This window comes from Cheilinus undulatus, linkage group 2 (assembly GCF_018320785.1).
Source record: "Cheilinus undulatus linkage group 2, ASM1832078v1, whole genome shotgun sequence".
NCBI lineage: Eukaryota > Metazoa > Chordata > Actinopteri > Labriformes > Labridae > Cheilinus > Cheilinus undulatus.
This window is the reverse complement of record NC_054866.1, coordinates 15289788-15310873: the sequence shown is the minus strand read 5'-3', so window position 1 is coordinate 15310873 and position 21086 is coordinate 15289788. Positions and strand designations below refer to the sequence as shown.

At 39.9% G+C, this 21086-nt stretch overlaps 1 protein-coding gene across 4 annotated transcripts in view; it reads left to right on the top strand.

Annotated features, from left to right (window-relative positions):
* The window catches only part of git1 (G protein-coupled receptor kinase interacting ArfGAP 1), a 39202-nt gene extending 18603 nt beyond the window's left edge, over positions 1-20599 (top strand). For 2 of the 4 annotated variants that reach the window (XM_041802366.1, XM_041802351.1), the window contains 9 exons: positions 248-359; positions 2422-2546; positions 2989-3141; positions 3794-4144; positions 7792-7872; positions 11037-11113; positions 11328-11504; positions 14166-14229; positions 14344-20599. In XM_041802366.1, the coding sequence (XP_041658300.1) occupies positions 248-359; positions 2422-2546; positions 2989-3141; positions 3794-4144; positions 7792-7872; positions 11037-11113; positions 11328-11504; positions 14166-14229; positions 14344-14559 (1356 nt within the window). In that variant the 3' untranslated portion in view covers positions 14560-20599. The remainder of the gene's footprint in view (positions 1-247; positions 360-2421; positions 2547-2988; positions 3142-3793; positions 4145-7791; positions 7873-11036; positions 11114-11327; positions 11505-14165; positions 14230-14343) is intronic. The other 2 variants (XM_041802360.1, XM_041802373.1) reach the window with 2 other exon arrangements.
* The last annotated feature ends 487 nt before the right edge of the window (positions 20600-21086 follow it).

Here is a 21086-nt window from a genome sequence, read left to right as displayed (position 1 = left end):
AGCAATCTCAGAGATGGTCATGCCTAAAAATCCCAGTTGATCAGCAGTTAATGACAGGCCAGCTTATCTGGCGCCAACAGCCATAGCATGTTTAAAGTCACTTAAATCATCTTTCTTCCCCTTTCTTATGTTTACATGGTAATAGGTGTGAGAACTTGAAAATGTTTTAATCTCAAAGGGGGTTCTGCAGAAAAAGTGTAAGAACCACTGCATTAACCTAAGTCTTAACCTCTGATCTGTGGTTTAGGGCCGTCAGAAGCTGGCACGCTTCAATGCTCGGGAGTTTGCCACGCTCATCATTGACATCCTGAGTGATGCCAAAAGAAGACAACAGGGGAAAGGTCTCAGCAGCCCTACAGGTAACAAAAAATTAGCAATATTTATGTGTAAGTTTAAGTGACAATATATTGGTTTAACTTTTTCAGCTCCTCTCTGTATATTAATGAAATGATTTTACCCTTAGAGTCAATTGCAGTAATTGCTCATATAGCATCATTTTGTATGGGCTTCATACAGGAGACATCCACAGTCTCTGCTTCTATGAAAGTCCTGGAAATGTTTTTGAATCAGCAAAACGCTCAGTTCATCCACCACAGATCAGCTTTGATGGTGTGTCTCTGGGTTCAAATTCAACCAAAGTGCCCTCAGCTGAGTAGTTATAAAAAAATAAAGGTGCAATAAAATGAGTGGTTATTCTCTCAGTCTTAAAGAAGCTTGATTGTAAAGACATGACTCAGGTTGCTCTTTTCTTATATGTCTTTAGTAATTAGACATGAGGTTGCAAAGGCTTTTTTTTTTTTATAAAAAGTAAATCACATATAATATATGGCACTGAAATGATTGAGATGTCCTAATTGTTCATTTTTACTTTTGGTATAATCAGTTCCAAATATCAGTTATCTGTTTCATGAGAGCACTGGGTCATGTGGCTTAAAATTGATTTGTTGCTATAATTTTTCTTTTTGCCTTAATTGTAATATATTGCGGAATAACAAAATTAAAAAAGAGCACATTTAGGTGCATGTTCAGTTGTTGCAACCCCCATTTCTCCCCCTAAAACAAGCCTACATCAGCACGTCAGCCATATTGGTGGAGGGGGATGTGAGGGGGAGCAAACTGAAGCAAAAAACAGCAATTTAATTTTGGATTTTATAGAAAATCTATACATATTAATGATTTTGTCATGATTTCAGTTTAGAACCAATATACCCAAGAAGTCCTCTGAGAGGTATAAGGGACAATTGGAGCAACAGGGAGGTTTGCAAATTGAGGCATACAAACTAACAGACAGCTCTCCAATTATTGTAGTAAGATTGCTGCAGTGTTGGGCTCAAAATGACCAGAGTAAATATATTACAGCTCATAGCTTGTGGTAAAGCTCCAGACAGGTCGACAGAGACATTTTGTGCAAAGCAAGGAACACTCCATGTATGCTTCTATTATTATATACATTAAACGTGGAAAGAAGGAACACATGTAATTCATTGCTATTATTTACATTTATTACATTGACAAATACATGTTTATTACATAAACATGTTGATGATTTGACTAAAACTGAGCTGTTGTCTGTTATATATCACTCTGCTACACTAACGGCAGCATCAGTTATGCCATGTGTGTGCTTTACAACTCAACATGAATTTGAACTGGTGAAGATGGTGTCCCAAAAATCCATTGCCAGTGACTGTATTGAAACCAGTTTGCTACCCACCACTATCTTAAGAACCACTAAAAGCATTGGTATAGGCCCTGAAAAAAGCAATAATGCTCTGTTATAAACAGAACGACTGTCAGAAAGCAGATCTAGAATTTAGTGGGCTGTCGGATGTCTCTGCTTCCTCCAGACTGTCACACAGCCATCCCTGTGTTGTGTCACAGCTCCTCAGGGCTACCTACATCTGCATTTTGCTGAGTTGTCCTGCACTGGCTAATAGCAACTGCCACAATTAGAAGCTAGTACTGTAGTTTCAGTGGTATGGACACGTCTCAAATCCCTAATCCCTGTTTCCAGTGAGGTCAAAAAACACATGTATAAGCTGTGTACCAATGCCACTGTGGGAAGCAGAGGAGTAACTTTACATCTGACAAATGTAACAGGAGACAAGAAATGATAGAGGCAGTCATAAAGCGGAGAGCAACATTTTGATCAGTAGCTAAAGTAAATTGCTTGCTAATGACAGAAAAGCAAGGGAGAAGAGCGCTCTGAGTTCATGACCTGATCCACTGCAAGTTGAATTTAATTGCACATAAATTAAGAATGACTTTGAAAGGGCAAGAGTTCACCAGGGAAAAAGCTTAATGATAACAGTAAGACGTTTCATTAGATTAATCATCCAAAACAGAAAAGCAGATATGTTTTAAAAGGAAAGAACTCTTAACAGAATACTGAGGTGTGTAATAAAAACACTTTTTTCACAGACCCGCTGGATCTTGGAATTGACGACGACCAACATGACTACGACAGTGTAGCATCTGATGAAGATACAGACAGTGAGCTGACAGCCCAGAACAACAACAACACACAACGCAGCAACCGTGCCAAGGTATTCCTCTTGAACACGCACGACTGTAAAAACAGATGCACATCTTGTAAAATACACAGTAGAAGTCCACAAATGCACAACTCTGCACATGCTGGGGCTGACATTTTTGACAATGGTTTTCAACAATTCAGCATTCATTTATTGTTTCCCTTTTTATGACTGCTTGTCCCAGCATGCTTTGCAGGGAGTGGCTACATGGCTGCAGAATATCTTGAGTAATATCAACAGCTATTTTGGGTCTCGTCACATAGGCATCATTCTGACAGTTTATGTATGTTATGATAGGGAATTGATTTTATAGTGAAAACACCAGTAAAATTAAATAACTTTGACTGGGTTTTAACTCTTGCAGTGTGTTACAATTCATGTGCCAGTCTGGCCCTGTGTTACTGTCTGTCTTTGTATTCTTTTTATGACATGCTTATATCTCCTTTCTATCCAGAGTATGGACTCGTCAGACTTGTCAGATGGTCCTATTACCCTGCAGGAGTACCTCGAGGTAAAGAAGGCACTGGCCTCCTCAGAAGCGAAGGTACAGCAGTTGATGAAGGTCAACAACAACCTGAGTGAGGAACTCCGACGGCTTCAAAAAGAGGTAGGCTGTATAGAGGAGGGGCAACAGGACTAATCAGGCCTTTAAGGTTTGAGGGTGACCAGCTGAGAACTTCAGCTTTACAGAGTTTTGGCTAATAAGGAGCAGGTGAGAAGGCAGATATTTGTTGTTGAGTTTGTCCATATAATAACGTTCATTTACCCTTCATCATTGCTGTGTTTGTCATCATTAGCTTATTTGTTCATTGGTGGCTGCCAGTGACCTGTAATTCATTCACTTGTTTATTTTGCCTCTTTATCAAGAAATCAGGAAGGAAGACATTGACTTTAACAAGCAGTTTTGTACACACTCACTGCAGGTAGCAAATACTGAGGTCCTATCCGGCGGTAGTCAACAATACTCCAATGGAATTGAGCCCTCTTTGCCCCTTGAAAACAAATGAATGTGGCCTCCCAAACTGTTCCAAAATCCAATCCCTTTTCTTGCCATGCAACTTGTGAATGGCCTTGACCACCCATTACCTCCCCAGTACTGATTTTAGTTTATTTGTATGAGTCTTTTACTAAACCTGTGATTGTGGATGCTTGTTTTTGACTATTCAGTTGACCCCCTTCCTTTAACCTCCCAATGCTCCTTCCTATGTGCCCCCATCCATCCTCTCATCCTTCCCTGCTCCCTTCCTGTTCTCCTGTAGATCACACGGACGCAGACTGAGAACAGCGTGCTGCGGGGGTGCCAGCAGGCTGGGGGAGCAGCTGGCTATGGGGTAGGGGGTCCTGGTGGAGGAGGTGTGGTAGGAGGACACTGGCAAGGGATTGGGGGGAGAGGGGGAATAGATGGAGGGGCTCTGGGTGGGTTTGGGTCAGGAGTGGAGCCCCCTGTACTTTCTGTACCCTCCTCGGCCTTCTCCCACTCCTATCACCACCGGAGGGACCGGCAGGCATTCTCAATGTACGAGCCAGGGGCGGCCCCCAACCCCACGGCCCAAGGTCCCCCAGCCCTGGACTCCCTGGCAGCCTGCCTGCAGCCCCTCAACACACCCAGCGTAAGTTAGAACTTCCCTGCCCCCTTCTACTTCCCACCTTCCTCTTGGTGGCTAGAGGCTTTCGTTGCCTGTCTGATGGGTGATAGACCCAGCCATATCACTCTTTTCCTTCACTTTTCCCCTCCTCACCCCCCACTTCTCGGGTTGGGCTGTATACACTAAAAGTAATACTGCAGTATTTTAAGCTGAATGGCCATTTAAAATATGTCTTGGTATTTTCCTCATGAATGAATAACAAATGTTTTTTTCAGAGTTATAAAGTGGACATAACTCTGGTAAAACAAATTCTATTAGAACCGGTTTGACACCACAGCAATAAAATTAGAAGTTCTAGACCCCCAATAGTGGGCAATTTTTCTTCTTCCATGGCAGACAAACTCCTACACACTGTCTAAAATGTAGGAAGAAAGTGGCAACAGAGCAGCCACCCATGAACAGAGACTACAGCCCCCGACACACAGGTCGCAAGTTTGTACCATAAGTCCTCAAGTCTTTCTTCAGCTTTCCAGTAAAGCTGGGCTATTAATTGAAATTTAGATTAAATCATAATATGGCTTATAGCAGTCCTAAATTGCAGAAGGTGCTTTATTTTGTTTAATCTGAAATCTGTGTCAAATTACCAGAATATGGTTTTTTGCAGCAGAGATGTTATGCTGTACACATCATGTAAACATTGAAGTGTCAATCTATAGTAGTAGAGTAGAGAAAATCCTGTTTTCCTTATTTTTGTATTTATATTTTTTATTTGAAATGTGAATTGTTTAAATGAAATCATTCCCTTCAATACAATAATCCATATCAAATTTGTAATGTCAATCAGTATATTCACATTTAGATATTTTTCAGGATTGTTAAACTCTAGTTTACTTAACCTTATATTATGTATATTGTTATATTATGGAATAAATTATTTTCCTAAATTATTCAGCCCTACTATCCAGTCAAATAAAGCAAAAAGGAAAAAAAAGCCTGCCAAAAATATTTTAAAAAATGGCAACATTTTTGTATATTGGGGTTTCCCAAAATTTTCTCCTGTTATATTACATATATTCAAAATGAAAAAAAAACCCCTTTCTTTTGATGATCAGAAAGTGTAGAAACTTAAATTTGATCATACTTTAAACATGACGAGATGTAACTTGAGCATGCACAGCTCCATAGCAAACTCAATACAGTGGTAACTATTGTGTTCCTAACGTTAATGGAGGCAACTGATGAAACCAACTCATGCCAAAGCCTGTCAGTAGAAGAGAAAACCATATTTTCTGCCAATAATAGCTTTCAGTGTAATTTTTTGCACCCCTTTTAGTAAAGAAATGTTGTTCAGTGTTGATAAAGCTACTGTTGTAGCTTCATTCAAGCTAATCTCTCCAACCCAACCAAATGGAACTGTTTGGTCAGGTCCGTTCTCAGACCGGCATTGTCATTTCAGATTGAAGCTTTGTGGGATGGACCTGCCTCATGGCAGACATGGAATTTGGTCTCCAGCAGCTTTGCAAGGTTACGAAAGAGAGAGAAACCACTGACTAAATTGCACAGATATTTTGGTTACATTAGGAAAAGTGATTGGAACTGGTGATGGTTCCCTCTACTCCATACCATTTCCACCTGCTTTTCATGCTGTTTAGCCAGTGTGCAGAAGTCTGTCTGTAGTTTTTGATCATTAACACGGTATCAAACAGACATCTTAATAAACAAACTGATAATTCCCCTATTAGACAAAACATTTTCAAAAGATGATCTTTTCTTCAATTAACAAATTTTGGTTAGCTGTTCTTACTGCTCACATTCTTATTACTGAGCAGTAGGCCTGTTATCTTTTTTTCTGAATAAAAAATAAACTAGAATGATATAAGAAATATTGTTTTACCCTTTATCTCATTTAAAAATCTACTGCGATGCTGTGTATATTAAAACCACCATATATTGCCCAGCCCCACCCAGTTCACAGTCCTTTCTCTTGGAAGGTCTAGTTGTGCATGATCTCCATTTCAATGTGAAATCATTGCACTGATGTGTCAAAAAACACTAAGAGCTTAAACCTTGATCCTTGGCACCATGAAGAAGAAATGCCTTACATGACATTAAGTTTGACATTGCTGAGAAAGATGGAAAGGGATATTGCCGTCTATTTGGTCGCGAGATTGAAAGTTTTGTCAAAAGTCTACCTGACTTTTCTCACCCTCACCTTCACCTTTGAAACTTTCCTTGGCTGCCCTGTTAGCTCTCCTCCTTCTGGACATTTTTTTTTTTAATTTAGTATTCATTTTGACCACTTTTACATGAAATACACACCCGTCATACACTCACTAACACATGTGCATTAATCGATTCTACAGCTAATGCTGAGATCAGACCACATGTTTTAAACATGATTATAGCCAGATCTGGATGTTGTAGGGTTTCAGGCCACATTAGCCTTGAAATTCATTATTTATCCTGTGTAGAGTGTCATAGTGAACAGCAATCAAGGTCATATCGTGGACACCTCATGACCTACCATGAGAAAGTCAAGAACAACAAAAGGTAACCAAACTAAATGGCAAAGAGAAAGAAGAGCAATGAAGTTGGTGCTATGAGATGGAATTATGAGACAAAGGAAAAGTTTGTCCCTGCTTTTATGATGTGTCGTAAATGTACTACCATGACAGGTGAAAAAAAAAGAAGGATTTCAGAAACCCAGTTAAGTAACTACAATAGCATCAGCATCAATCTAGGGCATCAGTCATCTTAACATTTTGAAAGACAAACAGATACAACCTAGAAGAGTGAATTCAGTGTGTTTGTTTACAGTTTTCTTTCCACATTTCGTCTAGCCTAGTCCCTCTTCCTACATCAACACATACGTTGTGATGACTGCTCAGATATCACAGCCTAGTCTGTCATGCCTGTTGGTTAAGTCACCGCATAAATCTGTAATCCTAATCTGACACATGGAGTGTTGTAAAACACCAAAAAAGTGTGTAGTCTGACCTCTGCATTGGGCAACAGCAACATTTTTGGAGCTACGATAAGCAAATACACAACCACCCACCACAACTGTCAACTGCCGAGTGGAGAACTAGATGGAGTTAAATCTAACTCAATATCCCCTTCCTCAAAAACTTACGTTTCTGTTTGTTTGTTTTCTTTCTGTCTGCCTCTTCACCTGTCTGTTCATTGCTTGCTGAAGTGCAGCAGTGCATCCTTGGGATGTAAGAATTCTGTCATTGCATTTTTTTGCAATTGGACCAAATGTAGTGTTATCTTACATGCAACTGTGCATCACTGCTGCTTAATGTTGATTCTCAGAATGTAGCTCAACCTTAGTGTAAAGTAAATTTGTAGATATGTGTAGATGCTGTGTGATGTAAAGCTGTTCATCATCTGATAGTTTAGTTGAGAGTGTTTTCTATATTTCAGTGTTAGCAACTAATGAAGATATGTAGTGCTGATTAGATGACGAGTGTGCTGCAAATTTGTTCTAAAGCTTCTCTGAATGTCTGTGAAAGAACTCCCTTCTTCTGTATCTGCACCTTTTCCTCTTTATTTATCTCACTTTCCTAATATAGTATTTTATTTTTTCCATGTTTCTATACACCTCTCTTACCTGTTTGACTTTTCCCCTCCCCTATCTCTCTTTCCTCTGTCTACCCTTGTATTTGCAGATAAGAAAGGGTAGCATCGGAGGTCCAATGCCGTATGGAGGCCAGCATCTATCCGGATCTACAGAGATGGGGAGATACATGGCAAGTCCTTACATTTTCTTTTTTCTACTTACAAATGGACAACAGAATGGCAGATAGAATGACTTCTGACCTTCACAATTCCTACTCAGTGTATTTGAAATTATGTAGACTTACATTTTTGACAAAACACCTACAAATGCTACATGGTATTGGAGTATTTACCACAGTTCCGTGTTCACAGAAAACATCTCATGATTGTTTTGAAATATCCAGACTTCACATTTTTACACAGCAACATTTAAAGGGATACTTCAACATTTTGGCAAATTCGCCCATTGCCATAACTCCTACAGTCTTAGTAATAGGTTTGTTTCCGTTAGTTGTTAGTGCAAGCTGTTTCTAGATCGGGGGGACCGTTAAACCAGCTGCACCGTGAATCGATGTTAGTAGACAGAATTTTTGCTTTCCCTCATCGAACTCAAATACACAATCCAACAACTCCAAAACGCTCTCATGGATAAGTTGTGACCTGTACATTCACCACGCTATGAAATAATAACGTATGATTATGCAACATTACGACAAATGAAGCAAATACTCAGAACTATTTCTTGAGTGAACCACTGGGCGGAGTGACACAGTGCAGCAGCCATGTCTGGAGTGTAGTTCCGGCTTTGCATTTAGCTTTAAAACATCTCCGTCTCGTAATGTTCCATGATTATTTCAAAGCGTGGTGAATGTACAGGTCACAACTTGTTCACGAGAGCGTTTTGGAGTTGTTGGATTGTGTATTTGATGAGTTTGATGAGGGAAAGCAAAAATTCCATCTGCTAACATCGCGTTCGCGGTGCAGCTGGTTTAACGGCCCCCCCAGATTTTGAAACGGCTTGCCCCGACAACTAAAGGAAACAGACCTATTACTAAAACTATAGGAATTATGGCAATGGGTGAATTTGCCAAAATGTTGAAGTATCCCTTTAACTTGAATAGGTCTCAAAAATATATGCATACCCTTATTTTTTTTTTTTAACAGAATCTACATTGTAAGCTATAAGCAGTGCTGCATGGGCCCTTTGACCTTTGTGCAGCTCAGGATGGAGCACCTGAGGATTGTGCTGCAACTATGGTTTCTTAACCAAGTGCCACACAGTTTATGTAGATAAGAATTTTTCACTTCATTAAAGTGGGTTCCCATTAGGGGCCCAGATGAAGATCTGGGTGCACTGGACCAGTAAAGCAAGGTTCATTTCATCAGTGTAAACTCAAGTCTACCACTGCCCGGGTCTGCTTGAAGAAATGGTGTCAGGCATGATTCATGTATTCTCAGGCATGATTCATGTATTCTCAAGCACAGTATTTTGAAGATGTGAAGCACCTGTGCTAAACTACTGAGTACTCATTTATGTAAAGGCATCTCTAAAATGCTCAGTCAAAAACTATCATGTTGCCACTAGGGAGGCTACAGTTCTCAATATATTGTTGAATTGTTTGATACACCATCCACAGACCATTAACACATGTGTGAAATGCAGTTTTTGTGGGGGCTTTTGCACACATATCAACAAACACTTATACATACTAACTGTTCAATGATTTTTTTCATTAATCATTTATGCTCCTGAAAAAAGTCACCCAGATCACCTCAGAACTAACTGTTTTCCAAAGCCAAGGAGGGTCCTCCAATAGCTGTTTTTAAAGGATATGATGTCCTCAACTGCCGTCGTAGGACTGTTCTAATGTCAAGGATCCTAAAAATTTTCCAAGGACTGAGTACTTGAAAAAAGAGAGTTTCCAAGGATGAACATATCCTTAGCTTGCAGGAATTACCCACAGCCATTGTGTACCATTGTCTTTCTCTTGAAAAAATGAATGAAAAGCACAATATCAGGAAGAAGCCAGGTCCCTGAGTGCTCAGTACACTTTTAAATGTACTGTTTCCACTGTTAATTTGTTATCATGGACATGACAGGTAAAGTAGCAACCTAGAATATGATTATATTATAGTAACTATATTATAGGACTCTATTGTATGTTGAATGTTATTATATTATCATATTATGATTATATGCTGATGTGATAGCATTTTAGACAGCAGTGGGTTAAAGTTCTGATACCGTTGTGTATATGGGCGCGACCATTCCTATGAAATAATCATGCACACTCGCTAGCCGTTTCTAAATGTGTGTTCTAGAGTTGCCAGGGAGGACTCTGGCCTTGTCTAGGAGGGACCTGTCCTTGGAGGATCCTTCCTCCAGAGGAAGGATACCAGACTTTGAGAAACAGCTACAGTGTTGTTACATCCCTTGGTGACAGAGCATAGACCAGTTTCATCCTCTGAGCTTCACAGTAGATTTGGAAGTAGGGAGAGGGCGTTGCTAGTGTTTCTAAAAATATCCATAGTTGCAGGATGGACTCCATTGTCTGCACAGAGCATAAACATTGATAGCTCAGTTGATGACATGAGTGGTTGCTTCTTCGTTGTTCTTTGTAGATGTGCAAACCAACTATGTGTGTATCACCACCTTCATATGCAATCCTCATTCTCAAAGTAATTGTAGTTTGTTTGACAAATGACTTAATCTTCTTATTTTACCTCCTTTTTATTCTCTTCATTCTCCTGTCTTCATAGACACACCATCTCCTCTTGCACATCTTGACACACTCCATCTCAATCTTTTGCTTTGTTTTTTGTGTGCTTCTGCTCTAGATTTGTAAACTAAAAGTTAGAGACATTCAAACAACATTATCCAGGTTTTGACATGTTTGACTGAGTAGTACATTATTACATCAGGTGATCTACATGTGTGGGGCTCAACAATGATGGTGCATGTCAAAAAAATCATCATAATCCAAGAGCTGCACAACATGGGCAACAAGCAGCTGCAAAGTAATATTAAAACAAAGGCATTTGATACAAAACATCACTACTCGATAGCTGATTGTATTGAAAGGTTGTAGTGTACCAGCTGTCTCTCACATGCCTTTTAAATGGCGGTCATGTACATAGTTAAAAGACAAGTCTACAATTTATACTTTGGCGGCTGTGACTATACCTCTACAGCTCTCCTGAGCGTTGTCTCTTTGTGGGTAAGAATGTAAATGTTTGTGAAGATTCATCCAAGAAGCACTACCGAAGAAAGAATATAAACAACAATCCTTCGGTTGTAGGGAGGGTTTTTTTAAGTTGCTGACGGAGTGTGTTCATGTTGCGTTTTTCTCCACAGGTCCCAAAACTGGAAAAGCATAGCAGTGGCACCGACAGTGACTATGACAACACACAAATGTACGAACTTTCATTCAGGTCAGACCCACTGCTAGTCAGTGTACACACAAGGATAAGGGTTTTGAGATTTATATCTGCATCCTTTTTTTTCCTAAACATGCTCTTATCGGATTAGATTTTAAATTGTATTTCAAAGATACTAAAGCCCCACTCCAATTAGTGTCTTCTGTTATTGTTAGATCTCTTTGTCTGTGAAAACTGTGAGTAAAATTAAAGTATCTTCCATTGTCAGTATGGGCCGCAGCAGTGAGGAGGAAGGTCGTGGGGAATCTGAGGAGGGTGGAAGTGGAGAGGTGGGCGAGCCAGATCCCACCCTGCCCTGCACAGAGGATGTCATACTGAAGACTGAACAGGTGACCAAGAATATCCAGGAGCTGCTAAGGGCTGCCCAGGAGTTCCAACACGACAGGTAAGACACCCAAGAGATGATTCATACTCAGTACGTTTACATGGAGTTTAAAAAGGTTGATTTAATAAGTCAGCCTGATTAAAAGTGGACTTTAAAAATGCATGTCTTAGAAAATATAAATTTCAATTTCTCAAAGTCAGACTAAAGGCCAGCTCAGACTACACGAATTCAGCCAGATTTAAGCCCGACTGTGACGTCGCAGCTTGTCGTCAAAACTCGGGCCCGATTTTGAGAGTCGGGAACAACAAACCGTCTTGTAGTGTGACATAATTAATGACATGTTCAAGACTCCTTACGATTCCTCATGACCACAATTCTACAAGACTAGCATGTTAGAATTTTTTGTACATCGTCGTCTAGTTTGACACCCTGACCTGACGTCAACGACATGAATCCTGACGTCTAACAGGAGAACATTTGCACCTTATCTTTGCATCATCATTTACAAGATTTACCACTTTTATCCCCTTTTGTTTCCTAAAACTAATGTGAATTTTTTTTCACGTTATCACATGCATACCTTAAGTTCTATCTGAAGGAGAGCCAGTCCATATTGTCCTCCTCTTGATACATCCATACTTATTATCCATAATCCAATCCATCATTGCTTCTTATTTTCCTTTTTTGAGCAAAAGACCGCTACAGTCACACAGAGCGCTCCTGTTGTAGAGTGACTGACACTCTTTGGCCCGCCCCCCGACAACCTGTGAACTCGCACTCAGTCGCAGAGACGGTGGTGACGTCAGCATACGCTTAGCAGTCTGGATTGCTCTTGTAGTGTGGCCAGGCTGTCGGCCAAGACGGGACAAGATTTTGGTCTTATAGTCTGACATGGCGCCGTCGTGAACGACCAAAAAGAATCATGTAGTCGGCCTTAACACACCTAGATACAGTAATATGGTTGAAAATTCATTGCATTCACACCACAGTTGGATCAAAACGGGGCTAGGTGTTCTGCTCATGTTCAACAGTTACAACACTGGGCTTTGACCTGCAATTCCAGTCTGCCTCTGATGTCACCTACACTATATTGCCAAAAGTATTCACTCACCCATCTAAATAATTGAAATCAGGTGTTCCAATCACTTCCATGGCCACAGTTGTATAAAATCAAGCACCTAGGCATGCAGACTGTTTCTACAAGTGAATTCCAGCGTGGCACTGTGATAGGATGTCACCTGTGCAACAAGTCCAGTGGTGAAATTTCCTCACTCCTAGATATTCCACAGTCAACTGTCAGTGGTATAACAAAGTGAAAGTGATTGGGAATGACAGCAACTCAGCCACTAAGTGGTAGACCACTTAAAATGGCGGAGCGGGGTCAGCGGATGCTGAGGCGCAGAGTTTGCAGAGGTCGCCAACTTTCTGCAGAATAAGTCGCTACAGACCTCCAAACTTCATGTGGCCTTCAGATTAGCTCAAGAACAGTGCCTAGAGAGCTTCATGGAATGGGTTTCCATGGCCGAGCAGCTGCATCCAAGCCATACATCACCAAGTGCAGTGCAAACCGTTGGATGCAGTGGTGTAAAGCATGCCGCCACTGGACTCGAGAGCAGTGGAGATGCGTTCTCTGGAGTGACAAATCTTGCTTCTTCATCTGGCAATCTGATGGACGAGTCTGGGTTTGACTGTTGCCAGGAGTCCTGACCTCAACCCGATAGAACACTTTTGAGATGAATTAGAGCGGAGACTGAGAGCCAGGCCTTTTCATCCAACATCTGTGTGTGACCTCACAAATGCGCTTCTGGAAGAATGGTCAAAAATTCCCTTAAAGACACTCCTAAACCTTGTGAAAAACCTTCTCAGAAGAATTGAAGATGTTACAGCTGCAAAGGGTGGACCGACATCATATTAAACCCTATGGATTAAGAATGGGATGTCACTTAAGTTCATATGCGAGTCAAGGTAGGTGAGCAAATACTTTTGGCAATATAATGTATCTAAAGGGATAGCATGCACTAGAGCAGCTGGAAAATACAGATTCTTGTCAGAACTGCAAAAACTAAAGTATATATTAAAATATTGATTAGAAATGTCTGTTTTTAAATGTACAGTATTCATTTAAAAAAGAAGAAAAGTTGTCAGCTGCTAACCAAAATAGACAATAAAAATAACTGGATTAATTTTCTGATTCAGTGTCGAGGACTGGTGTTGTGGTTCAACAAGTGACCATGTTAACTGGTGATTGCTCTCTGTAGCGGACAAGGAGAAAAGAGGAGTGTGTTTTAGTTGGATGATAAAGGGACTTAATACATGTGCCAACCAGTGAATAAAGAGGCAGTGGGAGTAGATGCTGTGACAGAGGGCGGGGCACAACTTCAGTACAAACATCCTAAATCCCATTCCGAGGTCTGCGAGAAAGGCGTATGAGAGCTGCCAGACACTCTGAATTTCCACATTGGCGCATTTCTAGTTGTCCCCCTGTACAATGCATAGCAAATGACTGAATTGAGTTGAAATTTTGGTACCAGTTGCACAGCACAAAATTAAGTCTAAACTGTACACCTGGCCTCAGAGTTACAAAATGACTGTTTTACAATCAATGAGTGGTTAGTTTATGTATATTAATGTGTTGATAAGAATTGGGACAAACATTGAATTTGTTTAAGAATGCGCTGTCAGAATCAATCAAAATATCTCAAATATCTTGTTTATCTACAGCTTTGTCCCATGTTCAGAGAAGATCCATTCCGCAGTCACAGAGATGGCCTCACTCTTCCCTAAAGTAAGCTCCTCTTACATTTGTTATAGCAACAGCAACTGTCTCTCTTTCTTTATCTCCTTATGTCCCTCATCTGTCAGATGAGTTAAGTTTTTGAACCCCTTCATTTCTCCACAGCGCCCAGCACTAGAAGCAGTCCACTGCTCCCTACGCCTCTTGGCTTCCAGTGCCTCACGGCTGCAGCTGGAATGCCGTAAAGCTGCTCCGTCAGATCCTGGGGCACCTGCAGTAGATTACCAACTTCTTACTCAGCAGGTCATCCAGTGCGCCTACGACATCGCCAAGGCAGCCAAGCAACTGGTCACCATCACCACTCGTGAAAAGAAACAGTGATGCATCAAGTCCGGATTCAGACAAAGTTATTTATCCCAAAGGGATGCACATGTGGAGAAAAAAAGAGAGAATGGATTAATGCATGAGCGCGATAAGTGGGATGGGAGGGGTTTAAGGTAAGGAAGGAGTAAGGATATTTCACTGACAAAATATAACTAGTAGGAACAAAGAAGAGAGAGTGAACGAAAGAATGATGGGCCCAATCAAACAAGGAATGTTAGGAATATGCATGGAAACGAAATCAGATGGAAAGCACGTGAGTTGAGTTTTTTACAACATAGAGAGGAGGAAAAGTTTCCACGAGTGTGAGGGTGAAAGTAGGGAAGGACGAGTGGAAGAATCCGATGGCTTGCTGCAACCTAAACAGACTGTGGGGATCAGATATGTATAATAATACGCTTAAACTGTGATAAGCATACATGGAATATAAATACAATGTTGATACAAAGTGAACTGGATTTTAAGATGTGACCGCTTTATTTATTCTCACCTGCCACTCGTCAGCCCTCCCTCCTCCTGAGCTGTTTGTCCTAGAGAGGGAGGTAGTGTATGGCATGAGAAAGGAATAGATGGACCAACCATGACATACTCCACACCGCCTCATCCCTTCGTCCAGTGAGAAGAAAGGATATTTTCCCTCTCCTTTCTTTCTGCCATGCTCCTCCTACTACATCTCTTGCCAACCATGACTCCTCCCCCACTCTCTCTCTTATTAGATCTCATGATGATGATGAGTTAGCAGTCCAGAGTAAGACTTCTGTGACCCATCCGTCCATCTCAACAACCCAAACGAATGCAGGGACATTAGCTTCTCTTTGATCTGCCATACAATGACCCAATGTTGTTGTTGGTACACAGCATGATCTAGCATGTTTTTTCGTTTTGTTTTGTTTTGTTTTTTTACTTTGAATATGCAGACTGGTTTGGTCTGCACCTCTGGGGAGAAAATTGATTTACACAAACAAAACACACTGGAGTTATTGTGAGGATAATGAGTATGCCTGTTAATTTTTTTGTATTGATAGTTTTACGGACTCTACTTTTGATTTCTCTATCATGTCTGTTTATTTTATTGTCTCCAATATGAATCTCATTGACAGAAATTGGGAGAAAGTTGTTGAAAATGTACACAACCTCTTACTGAGATTTAATTAACTTGCACAAATATACACGTAGAGATGTAACCTGTGAATGGTCTTTTCATGCACTACTTTTCTGAGCGACAGCCGAGTATTTGTTTTTTCCACATGCCGTGATTTATCTTGTGGCAGAGGAGTTGTACAGGTGCCAAAGAGGAAAGAAAGGATCGAAGAGGATTTTTCTTTTTTATGCTTTTGATTTTCCTTCCTGCTGTAACCCCTTGGTGCCTCGATCAAGGACCTTGATCAAACACTTTTCTCTTGTATCCTCAGATGTCTTCTTGGATTATCTTCTAAATTGCCTCGTTTAACTGAACCAGTGGAATCATCTCAGAATCAGTCTGTTATTTATTTGCTGTGCCAAGCAACATAATAAATTTTGTCCAGTTTGCTAGTGATGTTTATCCTCCCTAGCTATGCTATAAAGTTTTTTTTTTTTTTTTTAACATGTTAGCTCTTGTATGTGTGCTTGTGTTATACAAGCAGCCATCATTTGCAAGTATGACAACTCCATAAAGTTGATACAATAAATTGTATGTTACAGTTGAGAAAAAATGATTTTGCAACATGAAGAGTGCTTGATTATGACTGCCATGTATCAATGTTTGTTCATAAGCTGCATCAGGTGTGCTTGAGAAATAATGTATCAAATACCTGGGCTGGACAGGGATGTGTTGAGTGACATCTGACTGCATGTTATGAATATGGTAAAGTCAAGAGAACTGTCCAAAAAGTTAAGAGAAGATATCTATGTCAGGCACAAACAAAGAAAATGATACAAAAGGGTGTATCCCAAAGCAAGATCAGAGGGAAATCCAAGCCTGTTGAGCTTAAAGTCAGAGTGTAATGAGCACATTTATAATAAATGCCTCAAGAATGTGTGTCTGTTTCCAACAACAGCACCACTGTCTCTGTGTGGAGATGCTGTAAACGTCATAACATAACTCCTGTTAATGATGCCAGGCAAATTTATCATACAAGGAATCTATCAAAAAGGACCTGCTCATTACTTGCGTGTCCCTGTATGGCACTGCGCTACATGGCACAGCACAGAATCCTCTAAAGCCAAATTGTTAAACATGCATAATTGGCTGTAATGGGATCCACGGCAGTGTGACCTTTAAATTCTTCTTTCAAGGCGTGAATCAGTGATTAAATATGATTAAAATTTTATTAATAACCCTACAGGCTGCAGTAGCAGCACCAGGCACTAATAAAGGCATCAAACATTTTTAAAAATATGAAACTTACACTTACCTTTTTAATGTGGTATGTACTTGAATGTAATTGAGTGTTGCTGGTTATTTCAGGTGCTAAAGTAGTCTGTCTTTATGAGCTTCATTCTAAGTAAGGTCCCAAGTGGACGGAATTCACTATTGTTGCGCAATGCAACATAATATTTATTATGTATTTATCTGTTTAAAAGCACACAGAACATTACTTCACATTCCCAGATTCTGTCTGAAAACAGTTTCGGAGAGGCTTGCCCAGAGAATTGGCTGGGCCCCTGAAAAACACAGAGAATGGGCCCTCCTCAGTTGTGATTTATTGATGATAACAGTGCATGTGTGTTGGATTAGTAGCATTGGTGCTAGCGTCCTGGCTAACAGGTAGCTCATCTCGGAGCTGAAAAGTGTGTCAAGCTGTTAATGGGTTCCGATGTAGAAATTATTTATATGTGTCTCTTTGTAACCCCTTTTCTTTACTATTTTGCTCAGTTAGGCAACTTTTCCCTCTTATAGCCCACTTTTTTGCAGTGTCAACCTATTCGGCCCCTTTTGCTCATTTTTGCCTTTTCACTAGTTTTTCCATCCATTTTGCCCCTTTTTACATTGTAGTAACCCGTTTTTTGCTACTTCCAAGTAATTTGTGCCTCTTATAACCCATTTCTGCTACTCTTTTACCTCTTTTCACCAATTTTCCCATTATTTCTTTCCACTTCTAACCCATTTAGGCCAACTTTTACCCATTTTTACAATTATTCAAATACTTTTCCCTCAAAGTTGTTTCAGTTCCTTCTTTATTTTCTAGCATTACTACTAAGTGCATGTCATGGCCTAGCTATGAAGTCTGATATAACTTTCAAAGTGGTTTAGTCAATGTACCCATCGACTTAGTTAACATCACTAAAAATGGCAAGAGGGGTTACATTTGGCAAAGGCGATATTGTACTACTTTTTTGTTGTTTGTTGTTGCTTTGACTAGTGTTACTATTTCAGTCAAATATAAAATATGGTTTTTCATTAATTAACTTTACAATGGGCCTCAGAAACTTCATGTTACTTTTAGCTTACTGAGTTTGAACTCCAATTGTGAGAAAGCATTCAGAACAAAGATGGCTTTAAAATAAACCTATGAAGCCCTCTTAAGCTCTAAAGGTTGTTGTGCTGCATTTAACAAATGCAGTCAGACCTTCATGGAGAAATCACACTGCAAGCCCACCCAGGTTTAACTTGTGCCCCAACCTCTTCGTTGGTTGTGATGCTGCTGTTTCACAGTCTTAGTGGCTGAATTAGTGAGCAGTGCTTACAATGATCTGTTGGAAAACTATGAGACAAGGCCAGACAATGCAATCATTTTGTCTGTTACAATTTTCATAGTGTCAGTCTAGATGACCACAGAGCCATAAATTTGTGCAACAGATATGCCAGACTACATGGAGGTAGTGGATCAGTTGTCATAGCCATGCGGTGACATGGGGGGGGGGGGCTAGACAACACCCTGAAAAAAGACTGTAAAGAACATACTGTATTTACTGTAATATGTTTGTTTTCCAAAGATAATGAGAAGCTAGCTTGCAATGCTAACAGTAGTTACTCACCAGGTTGCTGAAGCAGTCCCCCATTTCTGTGGTGATATCGCTGCCAGAGCTTGACTGACTTTTCCAGTCAGCTTCGCCATTCTTCTTCATCTCTATCATTTGGTTTGTTTACACACGTGACTTTTGCACATGTAGGGCGCTCTGTGTTTTCACTGGTCAACTTCACTGACAGAGACCCCTTGTTTAAAACTGAATGCCTCTTGACTTTAACTCCTGTGAAGCTGAGTTACTGTGGTGTGTTGACTGGTTCGAACAGCAGCATTTCTTACACATGCATAAGTGAAGCTCGTCCCTTTCATCATGACTGTCCTAATTAACAGAATAAAACATTTTCTATGATGTCTGTTGGCCAAAGGAGGCTTCTGGATCAATGCATCAAACTTTGATCTGCACTCAGAGTCCACCCTAATGCATATTTAATTATTTTAATCTGAGTACACTGAAGTGTACCATCTTGTGTAGCAAGATTGTACTTTTTAACAATCCTATAAAAATAGGAAGATCACAGAGACATAAATTAGCAGCATGACTTGACCAACAGACATAAAGCTACAAGGAAGTACCCTTCCAGTTATCACACCCAATGTGATGACATTTAAATGAAGAGGCATGGAACAAGACAATAGTTGAAAAGATAACTGTTAGCAAACATACTGTATTTACTGTTTTAAACTGTATTTATTAATGTTCCCAAGACAGTCCGGCTGCAGACCGTCCACCTGAGGCTCCACCTCTTTCAGAACGAAAGTGCCATAATTTGCCGGAACAACATATTCCAGGTTTTAGATATTTTTTAAAAATTCAGCTTAATTCATAAACAAAGTCTGGCAGCTGACATAGATATGCTAGCTATGTATTTAACTTTACTACATAAGCCAGTGTAGCTAAGTTAGCATGGGCTTTAGCAAACATAGCTAAAGCTAACGTAGCTGCATAATTTATGTAACTGCTTTGTGAGCTAAGCTTTAGCTACGTTAGCTACATTAGTCACGTAGAGAGCAGTGGGGGGGGGGGGTATGCTGGAAAGAAGGGCTGGATACACTGATCACAACCTTACCACCAGGCCAGCTGCACCCCAGTTTTTTTATTTTTACTATTAGTACCCTAACCATGACCTTAAATGTTACGCTAGACCTAAAATTGAATTAAACTTCCATTTATTTCTGAAGGTTCAGCATGTGTTTCCATTCTGAGATATATGTTGTGTTAAATGACAGGTCTGTGAGAGTGGCTGTCAGAGCTGAACAGTCTGCCGTCAGAACCTTTCTCAAATGTTATGATGAATGATGTGCTAGCTTAATGCTAACGCTAACTACAGTTACTCACCTGGTTGCTAAAGACTGTCGGCTGTTTCTTGGCAACATATAAAAGCAGGGATGTTGTTAGAAGTCGACAATCTGTCCTCCATCTCTTAAACGTCACTGATGTCAGAACAAATTGTAGACCTTAGGACAAAATTCAAACATGCTAGATTTTCTGTTTGGAGGTTCCAGATGGGACCTTGATTGTTGTTTACTATGATGTACTACACAAGATAAAACAATGTTTTCAAGTTGCTGGATCTCAAAACCCTACAACTGTTGGATTAGGTTATAATCATGCATATAGTTTAACTTTGGAATATGTGGATATTCAGCATTTTGTATGTAAAATGCAGCATTTTCAAAGACTTGCCAGATAAGGAATGGCCTTGACCTTAGTCAAGTAGAAACATGTTGTGCCTCCAGAGTGAATGTAAAGCTTGACGTGGGTTCATGTCCAACATTGTTGTCAATAGTCTCAGTTAAAGCATGAATTCTCTCCCTACAAAACCCAAAATCTCAGTGTATTGTTTGTAGCAAGCAGTGTACAACAACAAACATTACATTAACATGAAGTCAGTTTTCCATGTGTACATAGACTTGTGACACAGTCACTGACAGTTACCTGTACATTTACTCTGTTTTTCTTCACAGCTCAGCATTTGGGAGATAAGTGTCAGGAGAGTTATCTTTTAAAAGATTTTAAAAAAGTGTAATAAAGTAGAGAAAACAACTAAAAGTTCGATCGTAATGGAAAGTCATAAGCTGTACATTTTTAATAAAACAGTAAAACAAATTGGTGTCCTTGATGTTTTGCATTTAGTTTATTATCTTATTGTAAAGGAATCTTAACTACGAATCTATAGCATATAAAGACAGACAGTATTATCCAAAGATTTACTTTGTCTCAAACTAATTTCTGTTTACTAAATTACTAACAAATGATTTCCAAAACCACTGTTGGCTACCAAATACCATTTTTTGAAAATGTTTTGCCAATTCCTATTGCAATATTGCTTTTTTTTGTTGTTGTTTGTTTGTTTGTTTGTTTGTTTTGCTTTACTTTTGAGCAAGTCAAAATTAATGTTCTGGCCCCCCCACCAGCATAGGCAGGTTCATCATAAGGTAAAGGCAGGCAAATACCCGGGGCCTCCTGTTTCAAGGGTTTACAATATATATGGTGTTAGAGATGTGCATCAAATATGTACTACACAAATAAAATTACTTTAGGTAAGTGGCAAATACCTTTGAATGTAAATATGGGGT